The 25,033-nt window shown below is 40.3% G+C and overlaps 2 protein-coding genes across 19 annotated transcripts in view; one reads left to right on the top strand and one right to left on the bottom strand.

Annotated features, from left to right (window-relative positions):
* LOC116674155 (peripheral plasma membrane protein CASK) overlaps positions 1 to 25,033 on the bottom strand; it is a 46,121-nt gene that overhangs the window by 5,458 nt on the left and 15,630 nt on the right. For 2 of the 18 annotated variants that reach the window (XM_032506663.1, XM_032506672.1), the window contains exons 5-25: positions 24,875 to 24,947; positions 17,405 to 17,507; positions 16,839 to 17,014; positions 15,836 to 15,976; positions 15,214 to 15,297; positions 14,859 to 14,958; positions 13,836 to 13,852; positions 11,803 to 11,928; positions 11,534 to 11,611; positions 11,097 to 11,177; positions 8,382 to 8,570; positions 7,275 to 7,353; positions 6,857 to 6,942; positions 6,684 to 6,752; positions 6,536 to 6,604; positions 6,225 to 6,260; positions 5,477 to 5,515; positions 4,794 to 4,990; positions 3,963 to 4,078; positions 2,315 to 2,380; positions 1,958 to 2,038 (exon numbers count right to left, since the gene is read on the bottom strand). In XM_032506663.1, the coding sequence (XP_032362554.1) occupies positions 1,958 to 2,038; positions 2,315 to 2,380; positions 3,963 to 4,078; positions 4,794 to 4,990; positions 5,477 to 5,515; positions 6,225 to 6,260; positions 6,536 to 6,604; positions 6,684 to 6,752; positions 6,857 to 6,942; positions 7,275 to 7,353; positions 8,382 to 8,570; positions 11,097 to 11,177; positions 11,534 to 11,611; positions 11,803 to 11,928; positions 13,836 to 13,852; positions 14,859 to 14,958; positions 15,214 to 15,297; positions 15,836 to 15,976; positions 16,839 to 17,014; positions 17,405 to 17,507; positions 24,875 to 24,947 (2,006 nt within the window). Of the gene's footprint in view, positions 1 to 1,957; positions 2,039 to 2,314; positions 2,396 to 3,962; positions 4,079 to 4,793; positions 4,991 to 5,476; positions 5,516 to 6,224; positions 6,261 to 6,535; positions 6,605 to 6,683; positions 6,753 to 6,856; positions 6,943 to 7,274; positions 7,354 to 8,381; positions 8,571 to 11,096; positions 11,178 to 11,533; positions 11,612 to 11,802; positions 11,929 to 13,834; positions 13,853 to 14,858; positions 14,959 to 15,213; positions 15,298 to 15,835; positions 15,977 to 16,838; positions 17,015 to 17,404; positions 17,508 to 24,874; positions 24,948 to 25,033 lie in introns of all 18 variants that reach the window. The other 16 variants (XM_032506661.1, XM_032506668.1, XM_032506671.1 and 13 more) reach the window with 13 other exon arrangements.
* gpr34a (G protein-coupled receptor 34a) lies at positions 19,743 to 24,103 on the top strand. Its single transcript, XM_032506684.1, has 2 exons — positions 19,743 to 20,156; positions 22,331 to 24,103. Exon 2 carries the CDS (start codon positions 22,375 to 22,377, stop codon positions 23,638 to 23,640), a length of 1,266 nt encoding a protein of 421 aa, XP_032362575.1. The 5' UTR covers positions 19,743 to 20,156; positions 22,331 to 22,374; the 3' UTR covers positions 23,641 to 24,103.

The following is a 25,033-nucleotide window of genomic DNA, read 5'->3' on the forward strand; positions in this document are numbered from 1 at the left end:
GAGTCAGGCTGTACCGGACTCTCCAGGTAATCATGCTGCCCCGGCAGCGTGGCGGCACAGCTAGAAACTGCAGCGGACACATAATGCCATCGGTACGGGAGTAGGCTACGGACGAAAACCACGATTTCACCGCTTTATCAACATTGACAGGCGGCGGCGTCCCGCTGAAGGGAGACTCTACTGACCCCCAATCACCTAACAGCGGCAGTTTAGTTAACTGTATTTCACTTGCAATTAATCTGCGGTTCACATGCATGCCGGGTCTGACAGTAGGGCAGTCCGTTACACTACTGTATATCCAACATTGCTGACAATTCGCACGGTTCTACGCACACGCAATGTTGCCTCGTGCTCGTATGTGACCTCAGACAGTGTGTTTCCAACAAAACGTACAGCGAAAAAGGGTCCAAAGCATTTCAGACCGTCCTGCTAACCTGTATACATTTTCACATTAATGTACGCTGTAACGTTTTTTCACTCGTCGCTGAAATGTTCTGCTGTTTCAGTCCTGTCGGCTCTCTGCAGCGGGTGGGGCTGCACAGTTCCTCCGCAACTGACGCGCGCACACATACACACACATACACTAACACACACATATACTAACACACACTAACACACACATATACTAACACACACTAACACACACTAACACACACACACACTAACACACACACACACACACACACACACACACACACACACACACACACACACACACACACACACACACACACACACACACACACACACACACACACACACACACACACACACACACACACACACACACTAACAAATATACTAACACATATACTAACACATATACTAACACATATACTAACACATATACTAACTAACACACACACACAAAACTAAATTAAGGACAGCTACGCTCGTTATTGTAAGTGCAATGATAACTTAAACTCCAATAAGTACTTTATCAGCCTTTTTGGTACTAGAAAAACTCAGCCTAAAGTAATTTTATTTTCCCCAAAACAAGTTTCCTTTTTATTTTTAAAGAGCTAGACCAAAAAAAACATATTCTGACTTATTCAAAAGATGGAGAGTTCCTCTCTTTTTCTTTTAAAGGATAAACATTCCTGCAGATGGCAATACATAGTATCCTTTTTTGCCAAATAAATGAAACACTTGTTTAAATCATCAATGTCTCACCTCTTGCTGTATCAAAATCTCACCTAGCTTTCCTCAGAGATGGTTCCAATAATGTGCTTAAAGTCAAGTCAAATTCAATTTGTACATGATTACATGATATAATTATTTTTTAATACTGTATCCTACATTGTGGATAATTAAGCTATATATCATATGCTGAAGGATATTTCTAAAGTGTTAAAGTAAAAAAAAAAAAAAAGAACAAAAAGAACTGTTCAGGACTGAAAGCTGTGACGCTAAAACCGTGATACAAACCAAATCGTGGGTTTTGTGAACCAGGCCACCCCTATAAATGTATTAATCAATAGAATGTAGGCTCAAAATAGTAAACATTTCACTTCATAACAGTGTTGTATTATTTTACAAATTAGCTACAACAGTAATTACAGTTACCTTGTGTATGCAACTCCTACGTTTTTCAACTAAAAAAATGGACTTTGGGGTCAGATGTAGCCAAATCCGGGCCCCTGATTCCAGATGTGAACACACCTTTACTACATTATATTTTAAGATTTTGAATCGTTACCTGAACAGAATATTGTGTTTTCCTTGACATAAATATGGACATTTTCACCATAAATTTGTGCCTAAAAATGTATCAGAAAGCATTAAATTACGTGTTTGACGCTCAAAATTTCCTGGGGAAAGACCCCCCTCACCCCCCGCTTAATATGCGTCAGTTCATGCATGCGTGTGATGTGCTGTTTATAATGCGACATATGTAACCGCCTCGAGCTGTTTGTTAACTTGTGTAGTTGCTATGTTAGAGTGTGTCTCTCCTTACGAGGGATGGGGTAGGCGAAGCGGTCAGGGTGTTTGGTAATCAGTGTGTTCTTGATGTGCCTTCTACCAACTCCATGTGCACCTGAATAAAAGGAGACAGCAGAGACAATTGAATTAATGTAACAGGCTGGTTAAGCCAGTAATAGACACTTATATACTTTGACTTAGTCGACATTTATTATTTAAATGACGTTTTTAAATGGCATACTAAATTATGATTTTTTATATGCCATTTTCATGGCATACTATGACTATTTTGTGACATACTATAAAGATATTTCTCTCGATCTTTCTATCTCAAGATAGAAAAGGATATCTGTCAATCTCTCGTACCTACACAAATGAAATGTTTACTTACCAAGCAAGACCAGCGTTTTCCTTTTGAATGATGGCACTTTAACCACTTCCTCATAGGTCACCAGATCTAGTTGGTCAAACACTGCAGAACAGAGAAGAAACAGCATCAACTGTAAAGGACTAACATGGTTGACCATGTTATACAAAAACATAATAAGACTGTGGCTCTAGGGGAATTGAGGAGCAGGTGGTTAATATACACTCAGTCAGCAGTATTTTAGATAACACAGTCTAATACAACAGTTGTGCAATGCATCCTACTTCATGAAGGCCATAATGTTGATTCAACTTATTGGTTATAATGGAGGCTGTAGTTTGGGTAGGTGTTTTCCACTAATTGAAAAGTGTGGACAGAATATTAGAAACCGCTCAGTATAACAGAATATGATTCAACAGCACCACAAGCCAAGACTAAAATGAACAATATGTCGAATAAACACTTCTAAAAACAGTTGAAACAGGTTTTTTTTTGGTCTACTGGTTGTTTAAAAAAAAAAAAAAATACATATGCATACACACACACACACACACATACAGGTTGGTTTGATTGATTGATTGATTGAGTGATGACATGAGAGTAGCATTCACTGCAGGGCTGTATCAGACTGCATTAGTTTAAACTGGATGTACCTCATAAACTGGCAACTGAGTGTACATACTTTATAACAATGTGAATACAAACATCTACAAAAATAAATGCAAACCTCATATCGAATCTTAGGGGGCAATGCTGATGAGATTAACATTGATTTTTATTTTTTGTCCCTGTGGCTTAAATCAAGCATAGAATCAGTTGGGCAATTCAAATTATGCCACAATGTGCACCAAATAGACCTGATGAAGATGACATCATTAAAACTTGCTTACTTGCATTAACTGTGGTAAAATAAAAATGCATAACCAAGCATTTTTGACCTGACAATCTCGTCAATTTGAATTACATTGCTAATAACAAACAAAGCCTTCATTCAAAAGTCAAGGAGACATTAGGGGGAGGATAGGGTATAAAAGCAGACAGAAGAGGAAGAAATACACAGAAGCTGGACGCCAGCTGTCTGGAGTTACTTACATGCAGCCATGTCATTGGGTAAGAGACAGCATGAAATATGGACAAAGGGTGGGAACGGAAGGGTTAATAAAAAGACACCAAAAACAAGACAAATTGTACAAAACACACCCTAACAAAACTTGAAAACATCAAAAGCTGTTAATTGCAACACCGTTAATTAAAAACGAGGCAAAATCGAGATAGCAGTGGGAGAGGTCTGTCAGAGGGAAAATGCAACAGGCGTGCAGCAGTTACGCATACTGAACAAAGGTGCAACAATGTGATTATTTACCCCACATGCCCTTTAAACAAGGCCCTTCAATCAAAACATCAGATTTTTTTAATGGCATCAAAATACTTACAGAATCCCTAGTTAGTGAGATTTTGCTCCAAATTGAATTATGGGTTGGATGATATACATATTACTATCTAGCAAGGCCCTGGCAAACATTTCAAAGCACTACCTTTGGGTGGTACTGCAACTCTCAAGTGTCATTTGACAGTGTTTTTTTTACACTTTTACTGCACAACCAGATCTAAGAAATGACATGCTGTAGTGGGTTAGCTTAGCATTTGTATGCTACGGTGTTTGTTGGCTTACCTGCATTGTGCTTGGCCAGGTACTTGTCTTTGTACTGTTTCTTCTTCTTTCCAAACCAGGTACAACTGGCCTGCTGTTCTTGTTTGGTCTTCTCCATAGCTATACATGCCACGCGCCTGAAAATAACACATGTACTGTTAATTAAATGGCCTTGCCTGTGATTCCATATGCATGTTTGGCTTTACATTATACATACACAGACAGGAAGTAAAGGAAAAAAGATAAATTAACATACAGATACAAGGACCAGCATTATGGCTTTGGCTGAGCATTGTAGAAGCTATTCCTGAACTCCTGCTGTATATTGGTAACACTGTCACATCTTAAAAAAAAGTAACAGATTCAAATCCTGGCAGGAGTGGCTGGCTTTACAACACTTTCTTGGACAAGGTTACGACGTGTTGTAAAGGGAAGTAACCAGTTGTAACCGCAGCCATAACTTCCAAGCTATAAACTTGTATTTTGCTGATTTTAGTAAAAAAATAAAAAATAAAAATAAATTAACTTAGAAGTAGGGTCATTTTCTCATGGACTTCATGGTGGGGGATTCAACTACATGGTTATTTTAGAGGCTGTAGCTTTTGGTGCTCATGAACGATATTGTGTTGAACAGAGGGTTTTTATTTAAAATACTTTTGTGGACCTTATTTGCCTCTCTATATAACACAATTAAAAAAATTAAAAACAAAACATTACAACCTTCATGAGGATAGGACCTATTGCAAGGCTGTTGTATTAGACTGCATTAGCTTTAGTTAGGTGTACTAACACTGACCACTTACCTAACACCCAGAAATACAGAACAGAAGTTTTTTTTTGTGTTCTACTCACCACTCCTGTAGCTCAGGTGAGGGAATAAGGCCTGCTGTGCCGTTCTTGGTGTTCTCAAGCTTTCCTTGCCACCAGTTATGGTCGTCCTTGGATATGATTTGAATGATGTCACCCACCCGGAAGCGAACGCCTGCCTCCTTACACGGGATGAGGTCATCTTTTGCCGGGTCATACTCAAACTGAGCACGAACATAAATCTGTAAGGGCAGGACAGTGATACAAAAGAATTGTTAGGTGCTGTCGCAGTGGCAAAGAATAGCCTTGCGATTGTAGGAAAGAATGGAAAAGAATATGATTGGCCAAGCTGCCCACATAAAAGGAGACCGGCTGCAAAATTGGTAAGAAGTTAGAAATTCTGCGCTGATGCTTGACATTAAAAGATAAAAAGACAGCAGAGGGAAAGTGTGTGAGCCAAAGCTGGAAAGGGCACAGACATTTAAATAAATTAAAAGCAAGACGAAAATGATCAAACAGCGTACGCATCCTTTTTAGCAACTGCTTATGCACATAGATCCACATTTTTTGTTGCCTTTTATGTCCACTAATGAACCAAATATAAACACTAAGCATTGATAGCCAGCATGGGATCTAGACACCACTATGATGAGAAACCGAACTTTGCGATGGGAGTGGGAAGAATTGGGATCTACTTCTACAAAAGGGTCCACTTTGAGACGTCTTACCTTAATGGACAATTTGTCCTTGATAGCAGGTCTGGATATCTATGGGGTGGAGAGCATCACACACACACTTACACATATATCATGCAGTAGAAACCGCTGGGGGGAAGGGGGGTGGGCGTTAACAGGTGTGATGAGGGACCCACAATTGAACGCAGAATCTTATATACTACAATGTTCGTACCGCATTTTATTTATGTGTCTGTGTGTGTGATCTCAGAGTATAATGAAAACACCATGAAACAGACAAAAATGGCAGAAAACGAATGAGAAATGCATTTAAGAGCAAATGACCAAGACATCAGGGTTCTAACAGGGTTCCTAACATTTTGCATCTCAAATTGTGTTATTTATTACATTATACGTTTCATTTCTTCTCAATACAACGTAGCAAGGACATCTGTCAACAAGGCCAAACTACACTACAATATTTTTAACTATAATATTACCCTAACCAGGAAATTATCCACTTTTTTATCAAACATCTGCTCAACTGTGTAGGAATCCTTTCCAATGGGAGGCCAAAGCAGAGTAGATTTAAGGCCTGACATTGGAGAGCAAAACCGGATGTAAATATAATAGATGTAATGGGAATGGAAGAACTCATAAGTGCTTATAAGTGCATACATGCAGATTTGGATTTGTTGGGATGAGTGTTAGTTTGTCATATCAGTAGCGTATTTTAAAGCAAAGGGAGACGCAATTGAATGAAAGGAGAGCAGTTGTGGTTTAAAGAGTAAGGAAATGTCACCTGACGGCCTTTGGGCTGGATCGTCGCTGGCAGGTCCTAGTTGGGATGACAGACGTTTTTGTGTAAGTACTGGATTTGATTACACACTAACTAGGGCAAACCTTTAAAGATAGTGATGACATTGTATGCTTTTGATATTGATTTGATCTCAATAATTACCAGTTAATAGGAAACAACATTTGACATTGATCCTGGTCCAAATTTAAATCCAAGATTAAGTGATTTTATGCTACAGTTTTTTTTTTTTTTTTACTAGCCTGCTGTTTTTCTGTAAAAGTGTGTGAGGGTGAAAATAAGAAGCCGAAACATACCAAGATGGAGCTGGTGACACTAGCATGACCATTTGCAGGTGACTGTCGGGACACATCTGGTGACTCTTTCTGCGACAGAAAACACTAGATGAATATTTCTTTACCACACTGAATATGCAAAAATGTATGTAAGTGCGTGACTCTGTACCTCACAAGACATGGACTGCGACCGGTAACTGGGCACAATCTTAAAGGTGATGCTTCCCCGCATCTCCCTCTGTGTAGACATATTACATACAGTATGAATTTTTAAGGGAAACCATAAAAACAAACAATATTAGAATTAGAATATTAAAGTGAGATCTGATCTGCGTGCCTTACCAGCATCTTTTGGAGCTGTTCTACCGTCTGATTGGCAACGCTGATGCCATTAATCTCTCGGATCTCATCTCCTACATGCAGAGTCCCTGAAGAAGAGAAATAAGGAATAATGAGGCTCTTGGGTGTTGAAACACCATCGCTTCACAAAGCAGAGGCCAGGAAAAACCCCAGGGGTTATTGAGATGGCTTCAGGGGACCCCCACTAATGTAAGGAAGAGTTACAATTCTTTGTTATTTCAAATTACAAGAAGTTAATCCAATAAGAGTTACTGTTATGTTCCCACCTGCTTTATGATCCCTGTGACTGGTGTTATTTTGAGAGAAAATTTCATCAGATTCACCAAACAACTGGCTTAATGTGCCTCTTAAATATGCACGTGTGGTATAAGGTTGGACGTATAGTTATATGGATACATACCTTGTCGATGAATCATTCCACCATGCATGATTCGGGCTACAATACAGTGGTTGAGTTCATTCATTTTGAGAGTAATTCCCTAAAAGAAACAGACAGGGTCAGAGGGATAACACATGACAAATCGTAACCACAGATTATGACAATAACTTCTGCTACATACAGTATGTAAATAATAGGCCCAAAACAGCACACTTTACCATGCTGAGCCTTAAATTCAACTGCACCCTAATGCATCAGCAAGATACGTTCACACCGAAAAAGGCCATCTGTCGCAGGGTTGTGTGTGTCCCATTTGTGTGACTAGACTCTATATTTCACAACTACTGTTTTTCATCAGATTGTTTAAAGATCTTGATGTTTCTGACCGCACTTGAAGGCAGCTTTATTTTAAAGAGAAAGAGAAAAAAACGAGATTTGCGAGACAAAGCAACTGTGCTTTGTTGTTGCAGGACAGATTCAGCTGTTAGACAAACTCCTGGGCAGTTTAGTGCTTGTGTTTCATGTTTTAAAACTTTCTTGTGCCAGCTTCATGGTTGTATAGAGAACGGGCAGTGGTGTTTCCTTTTAATGTATGGGACTCTCATACCGCCTCATAACCCACCGACAAGTCTGACCTCTGGTTAAATAATTTGCCATTTCAACTTGACGTGGGGTTGCGTTTCTCTGTCTCAACTTTTTGCCACAGGCCTGCTGCGTTTTTTTTTGCTTGAGGGCCGAGGCAGGGTGTGTGAATGCCCACTTATGGTAACGCAATTACTCAAGATGTGTTGTCACAAATAACCAGTTGGCTCACCTTAGCAGGTGACTAGACAGAACATTAATTTTTGAATATTGTGAATATATAGTGATATATTCATCTCTTGTATTTATTTTAGTTACTGAGGTTTGTAGTGTAGTTTCAAGGGAAGTGTTATCCTGACCAAGGTCAGGGACCAATTGATTACTCACTGTTCAATAAAAATGGGTTTACAACTAGATTTCTTAGCATTTTTTGGATCAGTTGTACATATGCTTAATGGACATGTGAAGTGAAAAGACAGTGAGCCTGTCAATTTATCCATATGTGAAATAAAGTGCAATCTGCAGTGCGTCTCTTGTTTTAGGTACCATGGGCTCATCAGTGTTCTTCTGAAACTGGACCAGGCGAACCCTGGTGACATTCTCCAGGTCCATGTCTCCGTTGGTGCTGTCTGGTGAGTCTCCGTTCAGGTAAGGAGAAGTAGGTGGGGGGGTCACCCTCAGCGCATCGTCGCTGTAGACCTCGTGGGCCACCACATCATGGGTCTGCAGCAAGGCCTGGAGTGTACCGAGACAGTCATGAATGTGAAGACTCATTGATGCAACTGCACAGTATCCCTGTTTTTTCGTTAGGTGAACCCAGTGGGAATGAAGCCTATTGACATTGAGAAAAGACTTGGGACTGGAATCCCAAGTTGGCCTTATAAACTAAAGAAGAAAATACTCTTGTTTGAATAACTAATACTACCAAATCCCAGTCAAGAGGAAGGTTGTGCACACTATCGTTGTGTGTATGTGAGTGGATAGCTCCAATGTTGGGAAAAGAGTGTGGATTACACTAATCCTCTTTGGGCATTAATCATGTTACAAACAGTGTGTTTTTACAAAAACATCTAGTGGCTGCATTTGCCAAATTATCACATCTGCTTATCAGTGCGACAACATGTTCACTGATGATGCATGACAGACATGGAGAACTGACTTATGGTGGACATTAGTGTGGCTGACAAGAACACTGTAGAAAAAAAGGCATCAACAACGGATTTGACATTGAATACCAATCACTGCATTCTAAGTTAATAATTAACAGGAACAAGCATTTCCTTGGATCATTTCCTCATAAATGAAGTTAGGAAAAAGTTTAAAGTGAAATAATTGGTATGTGAGGCATGCTTCTTCCCATGTGCTACCATACTGAAGCCCTTTACACCCATTCAACTATCAGCACTGTTAAATGTCTGTGGCAGCATGAAAAACCCAGCCGGTCAGGTCAGAGAGCAAGATGGGCTAATTGGATTGAACCAAACCTAAGGCGTGACTGTGACAGCTCAATAAGTGTCACAGACTGAATCTGCAGAGGAAAACATCTCAGCCTCTTGTGGTCCTAACTAGGATACATAAATGGCAGTATTAGTAAATATAGCCCAGTATAATTTATCTGCCCAGTGAGTCGACTCGGCTCCAAAAATTCCTACGCTACACACTTCCACCAGGTTTCATGAAATTCGGCCAGTAGTTTTTCCGTAATCCTTCTGACAAACTGAGCTGGAGGTAACAATGTTCTACCTTTAGATGAAATCCACAACCGATTTCTTCGGCCTCAGTTTTCACTCTCCATGTCCTTCAATAACATCCTCCCAAATTGTTCTTCTTGTCTCAGGTCTGTTTCAGCCACAAGACTTATCTGACAAACAAGGTGAAATTGACAGCCACCGCAGAAGTGACTGTATAGCAACATTGACGCCCTTCAGCTCGTGCTGCCGCTCCACTGATTCGGTCTCTGCTCTTTTTTCTCTCCATGTGTCTATCCCTCGCCAAGCTCAGGTACTAAGCAGTAGGGATGAGCGAGTACAGCATTATCTGTATCTGTTTACCACATGAATTATCTCTATCCGGATCCGTCCTCGGACTGGGCGGGGCCTAAACCGGAAGTGGTCATATTTAACCAGGAAGGGGTCCGGTTCTTGAAAGTGGGGGCTTTAACGGTATGTTATTTAAGCATGCAATTGATATGAGTTGATCAAAATTGTTATATTTATGCTGATTAAAACTATTTACATGACAGCATCGAGCTTCAGATCAATGGTGTCATGGTAACAAACAAACTATACAGACGTTTTGCAACAATGAAACAACACATGCGGTTGCAATTATGAGTAAATTGTAATGAACAAGAGTTTTCATACTCTGTATAACTTCTTTTTTTAACTTTTTATTTTGTATGATCAGTGTGATTTTTTTGTTTTTGGTTCTTTTTTATTTCTTTTATTCCAACAAGGTGGTGTGTGTGTGTGTGTGTGTGTGTGTGTGTGTGGTGTGTGTGTGTGGGTGTGTGTGTGTGTGGTGTGTGTGTGTGAGTAGAGAGAGACACAGAGAGAGAGGGGCGGGGGCAGTGACAGTAAAAAAAAAAAAAATCTCCGATGGCAGGACGCAACGGGAGGCATTAAACCAAGCAGCATGTCTGAAACCCCGTTCACCAGAAATCTATTGGTTACTATGTAAGGACTACAAACCCCACGTTCACCAGAAATCTACTGGTTACTAAGTCTGTAAGTACTATAAACCGGAGTTAAAAACAAACCTGAAGCTGAAGAAACCCTAAAAACGTTAACGGAACAGATCCGCAGACCGAATTGACTGAAGGAGCGAGCGAGCGAGCGAGAGAGAGAGAAAGAAAGAGAGAGAGCGCATTTCTCCTTGTTCTGTGTGTGTGTGATTGATCCGAGCGGGTTTGTAGGCGGGGGCGCTGTGATTATCACAGAACGCTGCGCGGCCAGTTGAGGAGTTGTATTCAATCCGAGCACGGATATTGACTCGTATAACTCGTATAATACTTGTACTCGGCAAAAGTGCTTTATCCGTACCGGATACTCGTTTCAGCCGGATACTCGGATCGCCCCTACTAAGCAGCTTTGTGGTCGAGGGAGTTATCTGGATTGACAAAAGAATTGTTCTTCTGACACAGTAGATTGTAATTTCACACACCAATAAGCTTGCTCTACATGCACAGGCCCAAAAAATCGGAACCCGTCAAAGCAATACGAATATGTATGTCGTATTGTGTGTGTTTCTGTAACATCCCACCATGAAGTGTGGCTGTGTGAGGATCCTCCTGAGCTCCTTGGCCTCCATGTTCTCTGGGTAACAGGAGAGGGTTTCCAATACCTGGTGAAGAAAATGAAGACAAAGAGAAAGAGGTGTGAACATTAAGAATGTCAATAATCAATATGAATGATAAGAATAAATGTACATTACAGCACGTTATCTGATTCTCTTCATTTTATTTCCATTCTTACTTGCATTACCTAGAAAGCCTTTTGAGAAAGCATCCCTCTCTGTTTAGGACTTGACCAGTAATTTTTCAATACTAGAAAAGGCTCTATTGCAAATTAACATTGTTAGAGCATTACAAATCAGATTAGTGGTTTGAAAGGCCAATGAAAGAGATCCCAGTTTTTAAATGTGAGTTCTCATTTTAAATTGTCCCTTTACTTAGTGAACATGAGCAGCGAGTTCCTCACCTCTTTGGCTCTCTGCACTCCGTCACTTGGAGGGTTTCTGATCTGAGGGGATGACCTGGTGTTGATTTTATCATAAAGCTGAAATGACAATAACTAACATGTAAGAACAATGACATATTTTCATCGTTCAATCACAAGATGCTAAGTGTACAGAATAGTAAATAGAACATACATATTGGATGAATACTGTTTGTAGCTGACTCTTGACTTGTAATGACACCTACTGGACACATGTGGTATTACAGAGGAAGATATTGTGGTTTACTCACATCTAACAGGGTGTGGAGGTGCTGATCCTGGAAGACACTGTGGAGGAAGTCCATGTCTTTCTCACTGCAGTCCGTCAATGCATGAATCTCCTCTAGACTGTCCAAAACCTGTGATACTGCCCCTGTGTACGTACAAGTACACACATGGTTATACACTCAATTATAGACTGAATCACAGGCACACAGAACGGATACACTCCCAAGGACACCAAGCAGTCGCTGCAAACATACTACTACACAAAATGCAAACACAGAACATGACAGATACTTATCCACAAACACAGTACAATTAACTCATCCACAAACAGGCAAAACAACGAGAAATACCAAAAATAACACAAAACAAAAGACAAGCAATAGGTGTCACAACTGAAAACACATAAAACACACAAACATTCAGAACTATTTAACCCCAAGTACCTGCTGCATCGCCCACACATGCAGCAAAACCAGAGAAACAGTGGTATATGGCATCAATACAACATCAGAGGAAAGTCACTTCAAAAAGTCACAATGTGGATGATGGGTTAGGAACAGTATGCCCAAGAAAAATGCAGAATATAAATATAAACAAAATGTAAATGCAAATAAAAAAACAAAATGGAAAGAAAGGATTTGAATCCGATATAGCACTTCTTTAAAACCATCAACATTAAAAACATTTACCATACATTTATGTGTAGCCTACATAGTAAACACGCGCCTTGGTGTTAAAGAGAGAAGAGGAAGTGACATGTTTAGTGGGTAGACAGTGCAGTGTGGTCAGAATTCCTCTCTCTCCTGTGAGATGGTTTACTTTAAAAGTTATTTAGAGATGAGCTGTGATTCTCTGATACATTTGAACCCAAAAACTGATCTTTAAATTACCACAGAATTGATTAGCAGTAGTTGATTTAGAGACTAGATTATTCCATCCTTAAAAGTACTGATTTTTGAACATAGTATTGAACAGGATAACAAACACTGCCTTACAAGAGTATGTGTTCGATTAACTAAAAAACTCTAGAAAGAAACCCTGGAATAACAGATTAAAGATTAATATGGAGCAACTAATCTAATTCATAAATATATAATATTGCTGGGCTTTGAGAAAAGAACAAATGCGTAAGAAAGTATTACTGTGATGCATGTACGAGAAATGACAGAAGAAAATTTACTGATTTACTGTAAGCAGCAATTAAGCTGTTAATACATTTGGGAAAACCTTGATAAAAGGCATGTTTACATGCATTATACTACTCCAATTAGTAAACTTTTTTTTAAACCATTGCCATAATTGATTTTCAGCCACGTACAGATCAATAATTGGTTAATCACTAGAATATTATGAAATACAAATTGCATTCTGTTCCTGAAACGAATTAAACAAAATGATTGTGTACTTAAAATGACTGCCCCTACTCCCACTCTATGGTAATTAGTCAACAAATGCCCTAATATGACTAAGATTTAACAATAATCCTCTATATATAAAAAAATAATACTTTCTGGGAGACCAAACATTTAGGCCAATATTGAAAGCCTATTTGTGACAAAATAGGCTGCAGCCTACAAATGTTGATTAGCTGCTAAATGTGCTGCACTGACAACAGGCTGCAGAGGTCTTACTGTTCAATCACCAACTATCCGTCTTCAAGTTATACAGTTTGAAAGCTTTAGCAGAAAACTGCTTATTCTAGAAAATCAAATGGTTAGTCACGACATTTAAGCATGTTAACCTTTTATCCTTTGTTTTTGGTTTTGTGCGTCTCACAAGGTAACAATAACACTATGTCATTAATCTGATCTATACAGAGTTTCCTGCAATTGGAACAATGAATATGAATGTAAACAGAGTATCATCTTTACAGTTCAAGATTCAAAACAATTCATCAATATTATTTTGGTTTGTTAAAAGGACAGGAGAGAGGACAGATGGAGAGACAAAGGAAGCCCTTTTTTACACTTGGAAGAAAATGCAACCAAAAAGTGAGCAAAGATGTCATGGTAATATCACACATTAAGATTCTATGGGTGGGAAAGGGATACGTACTTTCAGCAGCTAGCAGTCCTAGAGACAGCACAGCAGAAGAAAACAACACCAAAGAAAGAAAGGCTGAAATTAGAATAGGTTAACTGAAACTATAGATGTGGTTCAACACTGCACAAAAGAGAGAGAAAAGGAAGAGAAAAAGGCAGACAAAAGAGTCAGAGAGCAGGCAGGGTGAGGAGGTGGCTTGAGGACAGGTAGGTAATAAAAAAGGAGGCAGAATAAGGAGTGAGAAAGTCAGAAAAAAACAGCCAAGTCTATGGATTATCTGCCAAGCTGTTGCAAGCATCTACTATACTGCACAAGTCTATAACTGGCAACATGTCTGGCTCAAAAATAAACCAGTCACCAGGAAGCATGACTGCAACAGACTGCCAGCCTCAGCAGAAAAAAAAAACATATGTAGTAGTATTAGCATATCTGGCTGCAGTGTCTACATATAAACCTGGGCAGAAAATGTGAGGAGCTTAGCTCATTGCACAAATTCATTAGGTGATGATGTGACACACTGCTAACCTTCTACAATTTAGGACAGCGACACAGGTGGTTTCTGTATGCTGATAACTACTGGCAGGTACAGCCTGCAGTCTTCCTAGGGAAGGAAGTGAAAGTCTGTGGCTGAAACAGGGAAGTTGGGCTGGCAGGCAAAATCTGCTGACAGCTGGAGATCACATTAAGCCATGAAAATAGAAACTATGAGAATAGAAACTGGCCTAGAAAGGGAACGTGGTCTTTAGGGCAAATACATGTTTCATCTTTGACCTTATATGAAACATCATTGGATATACATTTGCTGTGAGAACTAACCATTATTTGTACAACTACATTATCTAAACACCATTTTAATCTAAATGACAATATTTTTTGTCCTTACTGTTAAAATATCTAACAGTTCAGTTCGCGGTTTAACTAAACTTTCGGTTGCTTATCCTACCTGCACCAACTAGTAATTAAATATCTCGGTTACAAATCCATCTGAAAGACCAAATCTCCCAAAACCAGGACAATGTTTTGTTGTGTGATTTACCTGAAGAGGTTGGGTCATCTGAGAAGTCATGTAGTTCCTCTGGGGGGTCACCATAGTAGGAGTTAAACTTGTGGCTGGAAACAGCAGCCAACACGGCACCCTGAGACGCAGAGTGGAAACCACAGCTATGACATTAAGCCTCAACAGGGTCCATGTAGTGGGGTGTATGTACAAGCCTTTTGTGTGTTCGAATACGAGGCCTTAAGAGGTTCGTCATGTTGAGAATCTTTTAAAAACACTTGACAATAAATTAATAAGAAGCAGATGCACACTGTGGGGGAGGTGACACTTTCACTCATCGTGGATTTATTAGCACTACATTTTAGTCAGAGTTTAACATCAACACGGTGCTGACCTTCAGCTTCCTCCTGGCATTGAACTTCCTCAGCTGTTCCACGGTTTCCGGCAGGTGGATCTTGTATGCATACCTGTCCCTCTCCTACACACATCAAACACACAAACACATATATCTACATAAGAACACTAGAAACCGTATACACAGTGATGAGGGACACCGATTAGAGCAATCACAGAACGGATGTGAAAGCAAAGCTTTGGTTCCAAGCAGAAGGAAGGAAAGCAGAGCTGTGGTTCCAAGCAGAAGGAAGGAAAGCAGAGCTGTGGTTCCAAGCAGAAGGAAGTGTTTTTCAGTAAGCATAAGCAAGACCCATGGGTTAAATGTAATTTTGAGTTGTCAAAGCTCAAACACCAAATATCAACATCACACTAAATGTCTGTTGCCTTTTAAATAGGTAGGGTGGTTAGGCTGGTCTTATGTGTACGTGTTATTCTTTTGTTTTTTGTGATGTATTGTATTTATGAGAGTTGTTAATGCTTCCTTTTGTTGTGAAGCACTTTGTGATCTTCATCTGAGAAAAGTGCTATACAAATAAATTTTACTTACTTTACATACTTACTAAATGCTATGCATGACCACAAATGTTCAAAGATAACAAACTGTGTTTGTGTGATCTTGCCTTGAGCCAGGGGTGGTTGAGGGCCTCGTAGACAGTGATTCTCTCAGCCGGGTCCAGCATCAGCATGCGTCTTACCAGGTCCTTGGCGCTCTCCGAAATGTGGGCCCACTGGCGGGGGTTCATCTGGACAATCACACACACCCAAACACATACACACACAGGAGGACAAATTCAGACACATGTAGAACATTGGCAACCAAGATCACTGTCACCAGGTTGGTGATGATGAAGGTAAGGGGAAAAAAGCATATGTGCGTATCCTCTGTGAATCTAGATATGTTTTTATTTTATTATCAATGTTTATGAATCGTTGTTAAGAACATCACTGTCTATATTGTTATTCTAAAACAAAGTTGCAGTGTTCGTCAAGTTTATATTTTATTTATCAAGATAAAATCTGTGAATTCAGCAGCAGCTGTTTAGCAGCAGCTTGATGGAAGAAACCACAGCGTCAACCATCAAGCTGCCTGCTGTGACTGCATCTGCCAAAGATTAGTGCACCAAGCAGGAAATTCATACTCTCAGTTGAAAACAGAACTTAACAGGGAGATCCTATTATTCATCACCTGTCCATGGCTTTTGGGAGAATAATAGAACAACTCCCTATTTGATGCATTCCCTTAACATCAAATGAGAACTACATTTGATAAGGTGATTGTGAAAATAGCTCAGAAACGTCATTAAATAAGGGCTGTATAAAATCATGTCTGGTTGGTAAGTGAGACAAAGACAAAAAAAAGGAAAAGCAAGACATAATAAATTGACTACATACATCAACTTTGGCCACAAAGATCCATTACTGATGGCAAAGATTGAATTAATAAAAAAAATAAAAAAATAGGCACTGTATACCACACTCTGGTGGTTCTGAAGTTCAGTTCTCTGTAACCCAGGTGCTGAACCTTGACGCACATTGCAGAACAGAGACAAAGAGGAGCACAGGGTTGTGCTTAGCTGCAGGTAAAGGGCACAGCACATATTCAGCATGTCATTTAGCTCCTACCTTGTATTTCCCCTTTATGATAGCCTCAAACAAACGCTCCTTGGTGCCGTAGAAAGGAAGGCAGCCAGAGAGGAGGATGAAGAGGATGACTCCACATCCCCACACATCCACCGGTTTGCCGTACGGCTCTCTCTTGACTACTTCTGGGGCCATGAAGTGGGGAGTACCGACTCGACCTGAAGAAAGGAGACAATTTCAAAAGTGATTAGCAACTAGGAGTTTTAAGAGATGATTAAAAATGGAGGAAGTCTGAAGAGATGACTGCTGTTACAAAGGTATAAGGATACACAAGATATATGTGGGACTGCAATTAACACATTATTTGGGAATAATCTGTTCAATGTTTAGTTTATAAAAATTTAATAGTAATAGTGGAAAATGCCTCCATGCCTGGTGGCTAACCCTCCACCCATTTGGAGAAAAGAAGGGAACACCCTAGACCTTTGACCTATTCTCTATTAATGTTAGCGTTTGTGTATGCACGTGTAAAGTGGAAAGGCATGTGTGAGTGTTTCCTCGGTCTTTTGATGTATAAAGGGGAAAAAGGACAAACCGTCCTACAGTACCTCCAGCTACTAAACCAGACTCTCCCAGCTGTATTGCCACTCCAAAACCTCCCAGCTTGACAGGAGCAGAGTTCTCCTTTGAGGCCAACAGCACACAGTGAGGCTACAGAGGAAAAACAGTGAATGAAAACATTAAACAGATTTATGGTTCACATATTTCAACAGGTAAAATTAGAGACTGTCCTGGAGGGACTACATTTATATTCACTCATTAAACTATACGAGGCACTGCACAAAATCTACCAACTAACACATGTTTAAAGACTTATTGTGTATGACAGAAAGAAAAACACTGCAGTTTAAAGTAACCGTGCAGAGCATTGCTCTGTGCAAAAGTGCAAGGTCCCATATGTTAGGTCCCATAGGTTTCACAATGACAAGACAACTTGCGCAGCTACAACCACAATTTAATTATAATGCTGATACAGACAGAAGACTCTTCTTGCCACAGGATTTAGTCTTTACATAAGATATCATAAGCATTAAGTGAGATGCATAAATGTTTAAGGTCAGGTAGAGATGACTCTTGGAAAGCAAGGTGTTAAGACACATTCTACAGATAAGGAATTATGTTCATTTAGTTCATATTTGACAATAACCTGTAATTGTGACTATTTACAACATACAGTAGAAAAGAATTGTTTTTGTTCAGCAAATTACAATCGCTTGCATTAGTGGCAGCGCTGCAAAACTTGATTGGTTGATCAATTCCAAAACAAAAACAGGCAGGATGTAGGGCTGCACAATTAATTGAATTTTAATCACGATCACGATTTTGACTTCCCACGATCAAATTTGCGTGATCGAGCAATTTTGTAAATGCGTCATTTCATAGAACGCTCCAGTTTTTTTTTTTTTTGCAAAGCCAATCTACCGCTCCGTAAACCACTGTCTGATCATGAGCCAGTCAGAGTTGTTCCCTGCATCGCGCAGCTTAGTTTCTAGATGTAGACAGTCACAGAGGACAGAGTAATGTGACGAAAATTCAATAGGTTTACCAGTTACCAGTAAACACAACATTTTGTCCCGTCTGTGTTATTCAGACAACAGCAATGACCAGTGCTTGTTGTGCTATTTAGTGTCTGTTAGCTCACAGGGCTCTAGGGCACGACTAATATTTTTTCTCTAGGACGCACCTGTGCACCTAATGTCCTCGCATCCGCTGCAATGTTGTTATATCGATATGGTTTAATTTTGTGTTACGTGACCCATTTCTTCTGTAAAACCGTGCCTGTGTTTGGATTACTCCTCTTACTCTTACTCTCTCCTCTTACTCTCCGCACAGCCCAGCCACACAGTGGTGCCGGTCCACACTTCTGACATTTGTCTACAGTTTTCATTATTAACACAGCTGTATATTGTTAAACATGAGGCAAACCTGTATTTGTACCAGTGTACCAGAGATACTTTTTTTTTTAATAAATAGATCCTAGATAATTTTCATTTACATGTGTTGCAGCTGTATGTATGTACAACATACAACTTAACAACATAAGAGGAATGTAGCATTATATAGATGTGAAAGCAGTTATAAATAGAGTATGTGACAATAACATTTGTTTTGGTTAAAATCAACAAATAATGATAATTGTGATTATATATAATTGTGATTATCATTTTGGCCATAATCGTACAGCCCTACCAGGATGGAAAGAAATATGGGTCAGAACCTTGAAACAAGAGAAATTGACAGAGAGAGGAAAGTGAGAGAAATGTTGGAAGACAAGCAGCAGATATGTAGGCGATCCATTACATGTCCTGACCTTTATGGAAGTGTGTGTCATCCATTTTCTGTTTTAGTATGTACTGTACTTGCAATGCATTATGTCTGTAACAATTTTTTTTTTACACTGGAATCCTATTTGTATAAAATTAATATTGGATCAGTTAAGCAAAAAACGTCCTCCATTGTCACACAGAACTCAAACTGAGCCAAGGAAGCTCATAAAAAGTGAGGCTCAGTTTTTTGCAGGCAAAACCTCAGAGACTGTTTAAAATTCAAAGTGCCTCTATGGACAAGACTCAAATCATATGAAGACCACTGGGTGTGTAGGAAAACAAGATTTTGGGAGATACATGCACCCCAGACAAGGTTAATGTCACTGATCTGTGCATGCAATATTATGTTCCTATAGAAATAAATTCTGTTTATAAATCTAGTATAAATTTAAACAGAACGGGACGGTGCAGGGCAGTATTGAGAACAGCTACATGTGCAGGTGCATGGTGAACAGGGTGAGAGTTTGAAGGGCCTACTTCCTGTCTACACATTTTTGCACTTCTAAGGAAATAGAGAAGGGAAAAGGGTATTGACAGAGGCGGTGCTATACTAGATAGACTCAGTGAGAGGGAAGTAAAACAAGAGAACAGCAGACTAAACACTCATATATGTTAGAGCAAGAGTGGAGGGTAAGAAAGGATTTTCGATTAAGAAAGAGGACAACAAAGACAGAAAAAAAGACTGAAGGCAAGCTGAGAACAGAGCTGAGACGGGGAGGAGCAGACAATTTTAAAAGGATTTGCAGGATCAAAGTCTAAAGAAAAAGGTGAAGATCGCGAAAGACAAGTGTTAAGGACAAGGACTGGCATTGTATATCATATATGGAACTCAAGTTTTTAAACAAATTACACGTTGCTGAAGGAGGAAAAAACAAACAAAAAAACTGGATTGCTGAGCTCCCACACCTCTCTGCTCTTAACCCCACATTTAAACTGCAGCTGTGCTGAAATCTCTACAGAAGGAATATTTATGGTGAGTGTTCTGCCTTAATCCAAACACCTGTGTGCAACAGTCATACTGACTTTGCACTATTGTCCGTGTATAAGCGTGCGTGTATGCGCATCTACACTCACACTCCTCAGCTTTATTGTAATACCATGGTACTGAAATTTATGGGTTAAATAAGCATGAAACTTGCAATTAGTCATGAGTCTAGCTCCCACACTTAAAAAAAAAAAACTCTAGAGTTTATGACCTACAGAGAACAGAATTGTTGTTCAGAGGGACATTTGTACGTTTTTGAGCACATTCATTTCCTCGCTTCTGGAGCTCCTCTTTTCTATTGTGGTTTTTCATGGCATTACATTAATTATTATAATTTTCATTTCGCACTGAGTATACAGTATGAGTGACATAAAACTACAACCCACATATTACTCACCTGTCTGTGCATTACTCATAACATACAGTGGTGTGAAAAAGTGTTTGCCCCCTTCCTCATTTCCTGTTCCTTTGCATGTTTGTCACACTTAAGTGTGTCGGAACATCAAACCAATTTAAACAATAGTCAAGGACAACACAAGTAAACACAAAATGCAATTTGTAAATTAAGGTGTTTATTATTAAAAGGTGAAAAAAAATCCAAACCATCATGGCCCTGTGTGAAAAAGTGATTGCCCCCTAAACCTAATAATGGTTGGGCCACCCTTAGCAGCAACAACTCAACCAAGCTGTTGCGATAACGTGCAATGAGGCTTTTACAGCGTCCTGGAGGAATTTTGGCCCACTCATCTTTGCAGAATTGTCCTAATTCAGTTACATTAGAGGGTTTTCGAGCATGAACGGCCTTTTTAAGGTCATACCACAACATCTCAATAGGATTCAGGTCAGGACTTTGGCTAGGCCACTCCAAAGTCTTCATTTTGTTTTTCTTCAGCCATTCGGTGGTGGACTTGCTGGTGTGTTTAGGATCATTGTCCTGCTGCAGAACCCAAGTTCGTTTCAGCTTGAGTACACGAACAGATGGTCGGACATTCTCCTTCAGGATCTCTTGGTAGACAGCAGAATTCATAGTTCCTTTTATCACGGCAAGTCTTCCAGGTCCTGAAGCAGCAAAACAGCCCCAGACCATCACACTACCACCACCATATTTTACTGTTGGTATAATGTTCTTTTTATGAAATGCAGTGTTCCTTCTACGCCAGATATACTTGGACACACACCTTCCAAAGAGTTCCACTTTTGTCTCATCGGTCCACAGAATGTTGTCCCAAAAGTCTTGGGGATCATCAAGATGTGTTGTGGAGAAATTGAGACAAGCTTTGATGTTCTTTTTGCTCAGCAGTGGTTTTCTCCTTGGAACTCTGCCATGCAGGCCATTTTTGCCCAGTCTTTTCCTGATGGTGGAGGCATGAACGCTGACCTTAACTGAGGCAAGTGAGGCCTGCAGTTCTTTGAACGATGTTGTGGGGTCTTTTGTGACCTCTTGGATGAGTCGTCGCTGCGCTCTTGGGGTAATTTTGGGCGGCTGGCCACTCCTGGGAAAGTTCACCACTGTTCCATGTCTTCACCATTTGTGGAATGGCTCTCGCTGTGGTTCGCTGGATTCCCAAAGCTTTGGAAATGGCTTTATAACCCTTTCCAGACTGATAGATCTCAATTACTTTCTTTCTCAATTGTTCTGAATTTCTTTGGGTCTCGGCATGATGTGTGACTTTAAGGATCTTCTGGTGGACCTTACTGTGTCAAGCAGCTCCTATTCAAGTGATGCCTTGATTGTGAACAGGTGTGGCAATAATCAGGCCGTTGTGGCTAGAGAAATTGAACTCAGTGTGGACAACCACAGTTATAGTATGTTTTAACAAGGGGGGCAATCACTTTTTCACACAGGGCCATGATGGTTTGGATTTTTTGTCACCTTTAATATAAACACCTTCATTTCGAATTGCATTTTGTGTTTACTTGTGTTGTCCTTGACTAGTGTTTAAATTGGTTTGATGTTCCGAAACACTTAAGTGTGACAAACATGCAAAGGAACAGGAAATGAGGAAGGGGGCAAACACTTTTTCACACCACTGTACGTAACTGCAGTTTCACGGTGAGTGCACTCAACCTTTCTTGCCTTTAACTTTAGCTGTCCGCTTGTTTCTGTATTTGTTCAGTCACAAACAACAAACTGACAATTGTTTTGTTTTTTTCTTCCTCAGAGCCAAATGAAGAACAACCCTGAAGTTGTCACTCCTCAGACACAATGACCACCTTCTCCTCTGTCTCTTCATTTCCCTTCACTCTTGCAGACTCCGCATCGTCCAACTCCTCTCTTACTCTCTCTACTTTATCCCTCCCTGTTTCGATGTCCTCTTTCTTGGCTACCACTTCTCCCCAAAACCCAACTGTGTGTTCGTTTGATGACACCACCCTACGTCTACTGCAGGCGGTCCTATACTCCCTGTTCTTCGTCTTTGGGCTTGTGGGTAACCTCTTTGCCCTGTGGGTCTTCCTTTTCCTACATTCAAGTCGCAACTCTGTGCGGGTGTTCCTAATCAACTGTGCTGTGGCTGATCTGGTCCTCCTGGCATGTCTGCCTTTCAGGGTTTTCTACCATGTTAATGGCAATAAGTGGGTACTGGGATCTGTAGCCTGCAAGCTGGTGGGGAATCTGTTTTATATGAACATGTACATCAGTATTACGTTACTGGGGTTCATTAGCTTGGACAGATACTTGAGGTTAAAAGGGAAAGGCAGAGCACGGAGATGCATGAAGATGACACTGATGGGGCGCAGCCGGGAGTGGAGCTGGGTGGCCTGTGGAGCTCTGTGGGGTCTGTCACTGGTGGCGCTGGTGCCAATGATTGCCACAGCAGAGGACAAAGAGGACAAGGACAAATGTTTCCAATACAAGCAGCGTGTACAAGCCAAAGGCAAAGCCTACTTCAACGGGGCACTGGTTTTTTTGTTCTGGCTCGTCTTCATCATGCTGGTGGTCTCCTATGCAAAAGTTGCTTCCCAGTTGCTGAAGGTGTCGCGGGACAAGCCGGACCTTCCCAACGCACAACGATATGAACGAACTGCCAAAAAGTCTTTCTTTGTCCTCTTTCTGTTTACCGTCTGCTTCGGGCCCTACCATGCCTTTCGCCCCGTTTACATCATCTCCCAGCTCAGGGTCACAATACCTTGTGACTACTTGCAACTGATAGACAGTACCAATGAGGTGATGCTGTTGTTCTCTGCCTTCAATAGCTGTTTGGATCCTATCATGTACTTTCTGTTATCTGGCTCAGTGCGTAAAACTGCCCTCCAAGCACTTGGACATAGACTTGGCAACCGGCTTCTCTTCCTGAATGAAGCAACATCAAACAGCTCGACAATGGAACTCAGACGACCATCTGTACCTATGGCTTTTCCTAACCGTGAACTTACCACCCCCTCAGTCACCCCCAGAACAAGTATCTGTGTCATCAATTCCAACCTCTGTCGCACAGGCCTGACCACGCTTCCGACTACTGGCCAACAGTGATCACAAGTTTGTCTGATTGCAAATGATGTAAGCATGAACACTGAAAAATAAACATCTGACATTACCAAATTAGGCCAGACTCATTGGCTAATTGTCTGTAAAACTGAGTACTACTGAGCTATTCTTACTGTGTTCTGGATTCTAAACATGTGTGATGCTGTGGGAATAACTGTTTGAATTATAGTTTATGTTTAAATGCATTAGTGAAAGTCTGTAAAGTCTGAGGAGATGCACTTCATTGACTACTGTGACAGCACCTTTAGGAATTCATGCTATATGGGTTTTTCCCTTCACACAGAATGAAGTAAATGTGATTATTGGTAACAATGGATTAGGTATCTGGTGAATAATGTTAGAAAACACATTTGTAGTATTGATATTATCTTGTCTGTGTTGAAGAGATATATGGACAGGTTTAAAAATAAATGTACACTCAGACAGAGGCACAGCCTAAAAAGCACATTTGTTGAACAAAACAACGAGTGCTGAGTTTACTCAATCGCAGTTATCCATTTCACTTTGTCTGAAAACTTACTAGTCTCTTTTTGAATTGTACCGATTGTGTTGAAAGCCACCCATCTGGCACTCCAGGTGAGTTAAAACAAACACTAGCAGTACTGTGTAACAACCATTTCACCCAGGTTTGAACCACCAGTACACATACAGTAGCTATTGGTTTTACACTGAAAACAAGGCTATGTTGATCTTTTTGGGGACCTTGCTGTTAAATGGTAGTTGTAGTGTGAGGATCAAGGGCCTGGTTTAGCACTGCTCCATCTGGTCTGGTAGTGTTTGTTGCCTGTGTTCAATGGCTAATCCTGTTGGAATCACTGGTTGATGCTAATCTGACAATAAGAACTCTCCTAGTCAGGACTGAACTAGCATTTGACATCCAATACAACCCAGCAAGACGCACCAGCTACCAACTAGAGGGGCTCTCATGTGGTTAGAATGAAATGTATTTGTTCTAAAAGCCACATAACCAAAGGTTTGTGTAAAGAGCGAATGTTGGGTGTGATGTGTTAGGGTGTTTCTGGTAAACGGTGTCATGCTTTTGACCTTTATTCCCCCACAGACCGTCAAGATAATGATCTTCTCAGAGGAGAAGGCAGTCAGTGGTATAAAGCATAATTATACATCGTTAAAAAAAATTGAACATCTCAGTTAACTGGTGTTAGTTTAAAGAGAGATGTTTGGTGGTTTCAGAGGCTTAGTCCGGGACACACGGACTCACCTTTACATCGCGATGAATCACATTGTTGTCGTGGCAGTACCGAAGTGCCTCCAAAATCTGCCTCATGTAGTGGCTAGATGCACAGAAAGCAGAAACAGACAAGCGGGAGATAATTTAGGGCATCCACAAATTGTTGTTTATTTCAGGCTTCATTAATAT

Source organism: Etheostoma spectabile, chromosome 24, assembly GCF_008692095.1.
Source record: "Etheostoma spectabile isolate EspeVRDwgs_2016 chromosome 24, UIUC_Espe_1.0, whole genome shotgun sequence".
In the NCBI taxonomy this organism is placed as follows: Eukaryota; Metazoa; Chordata; class Actinopteri; order Perciformes; family Percidae; genus Etheostoma; species Etheostoma spectabile.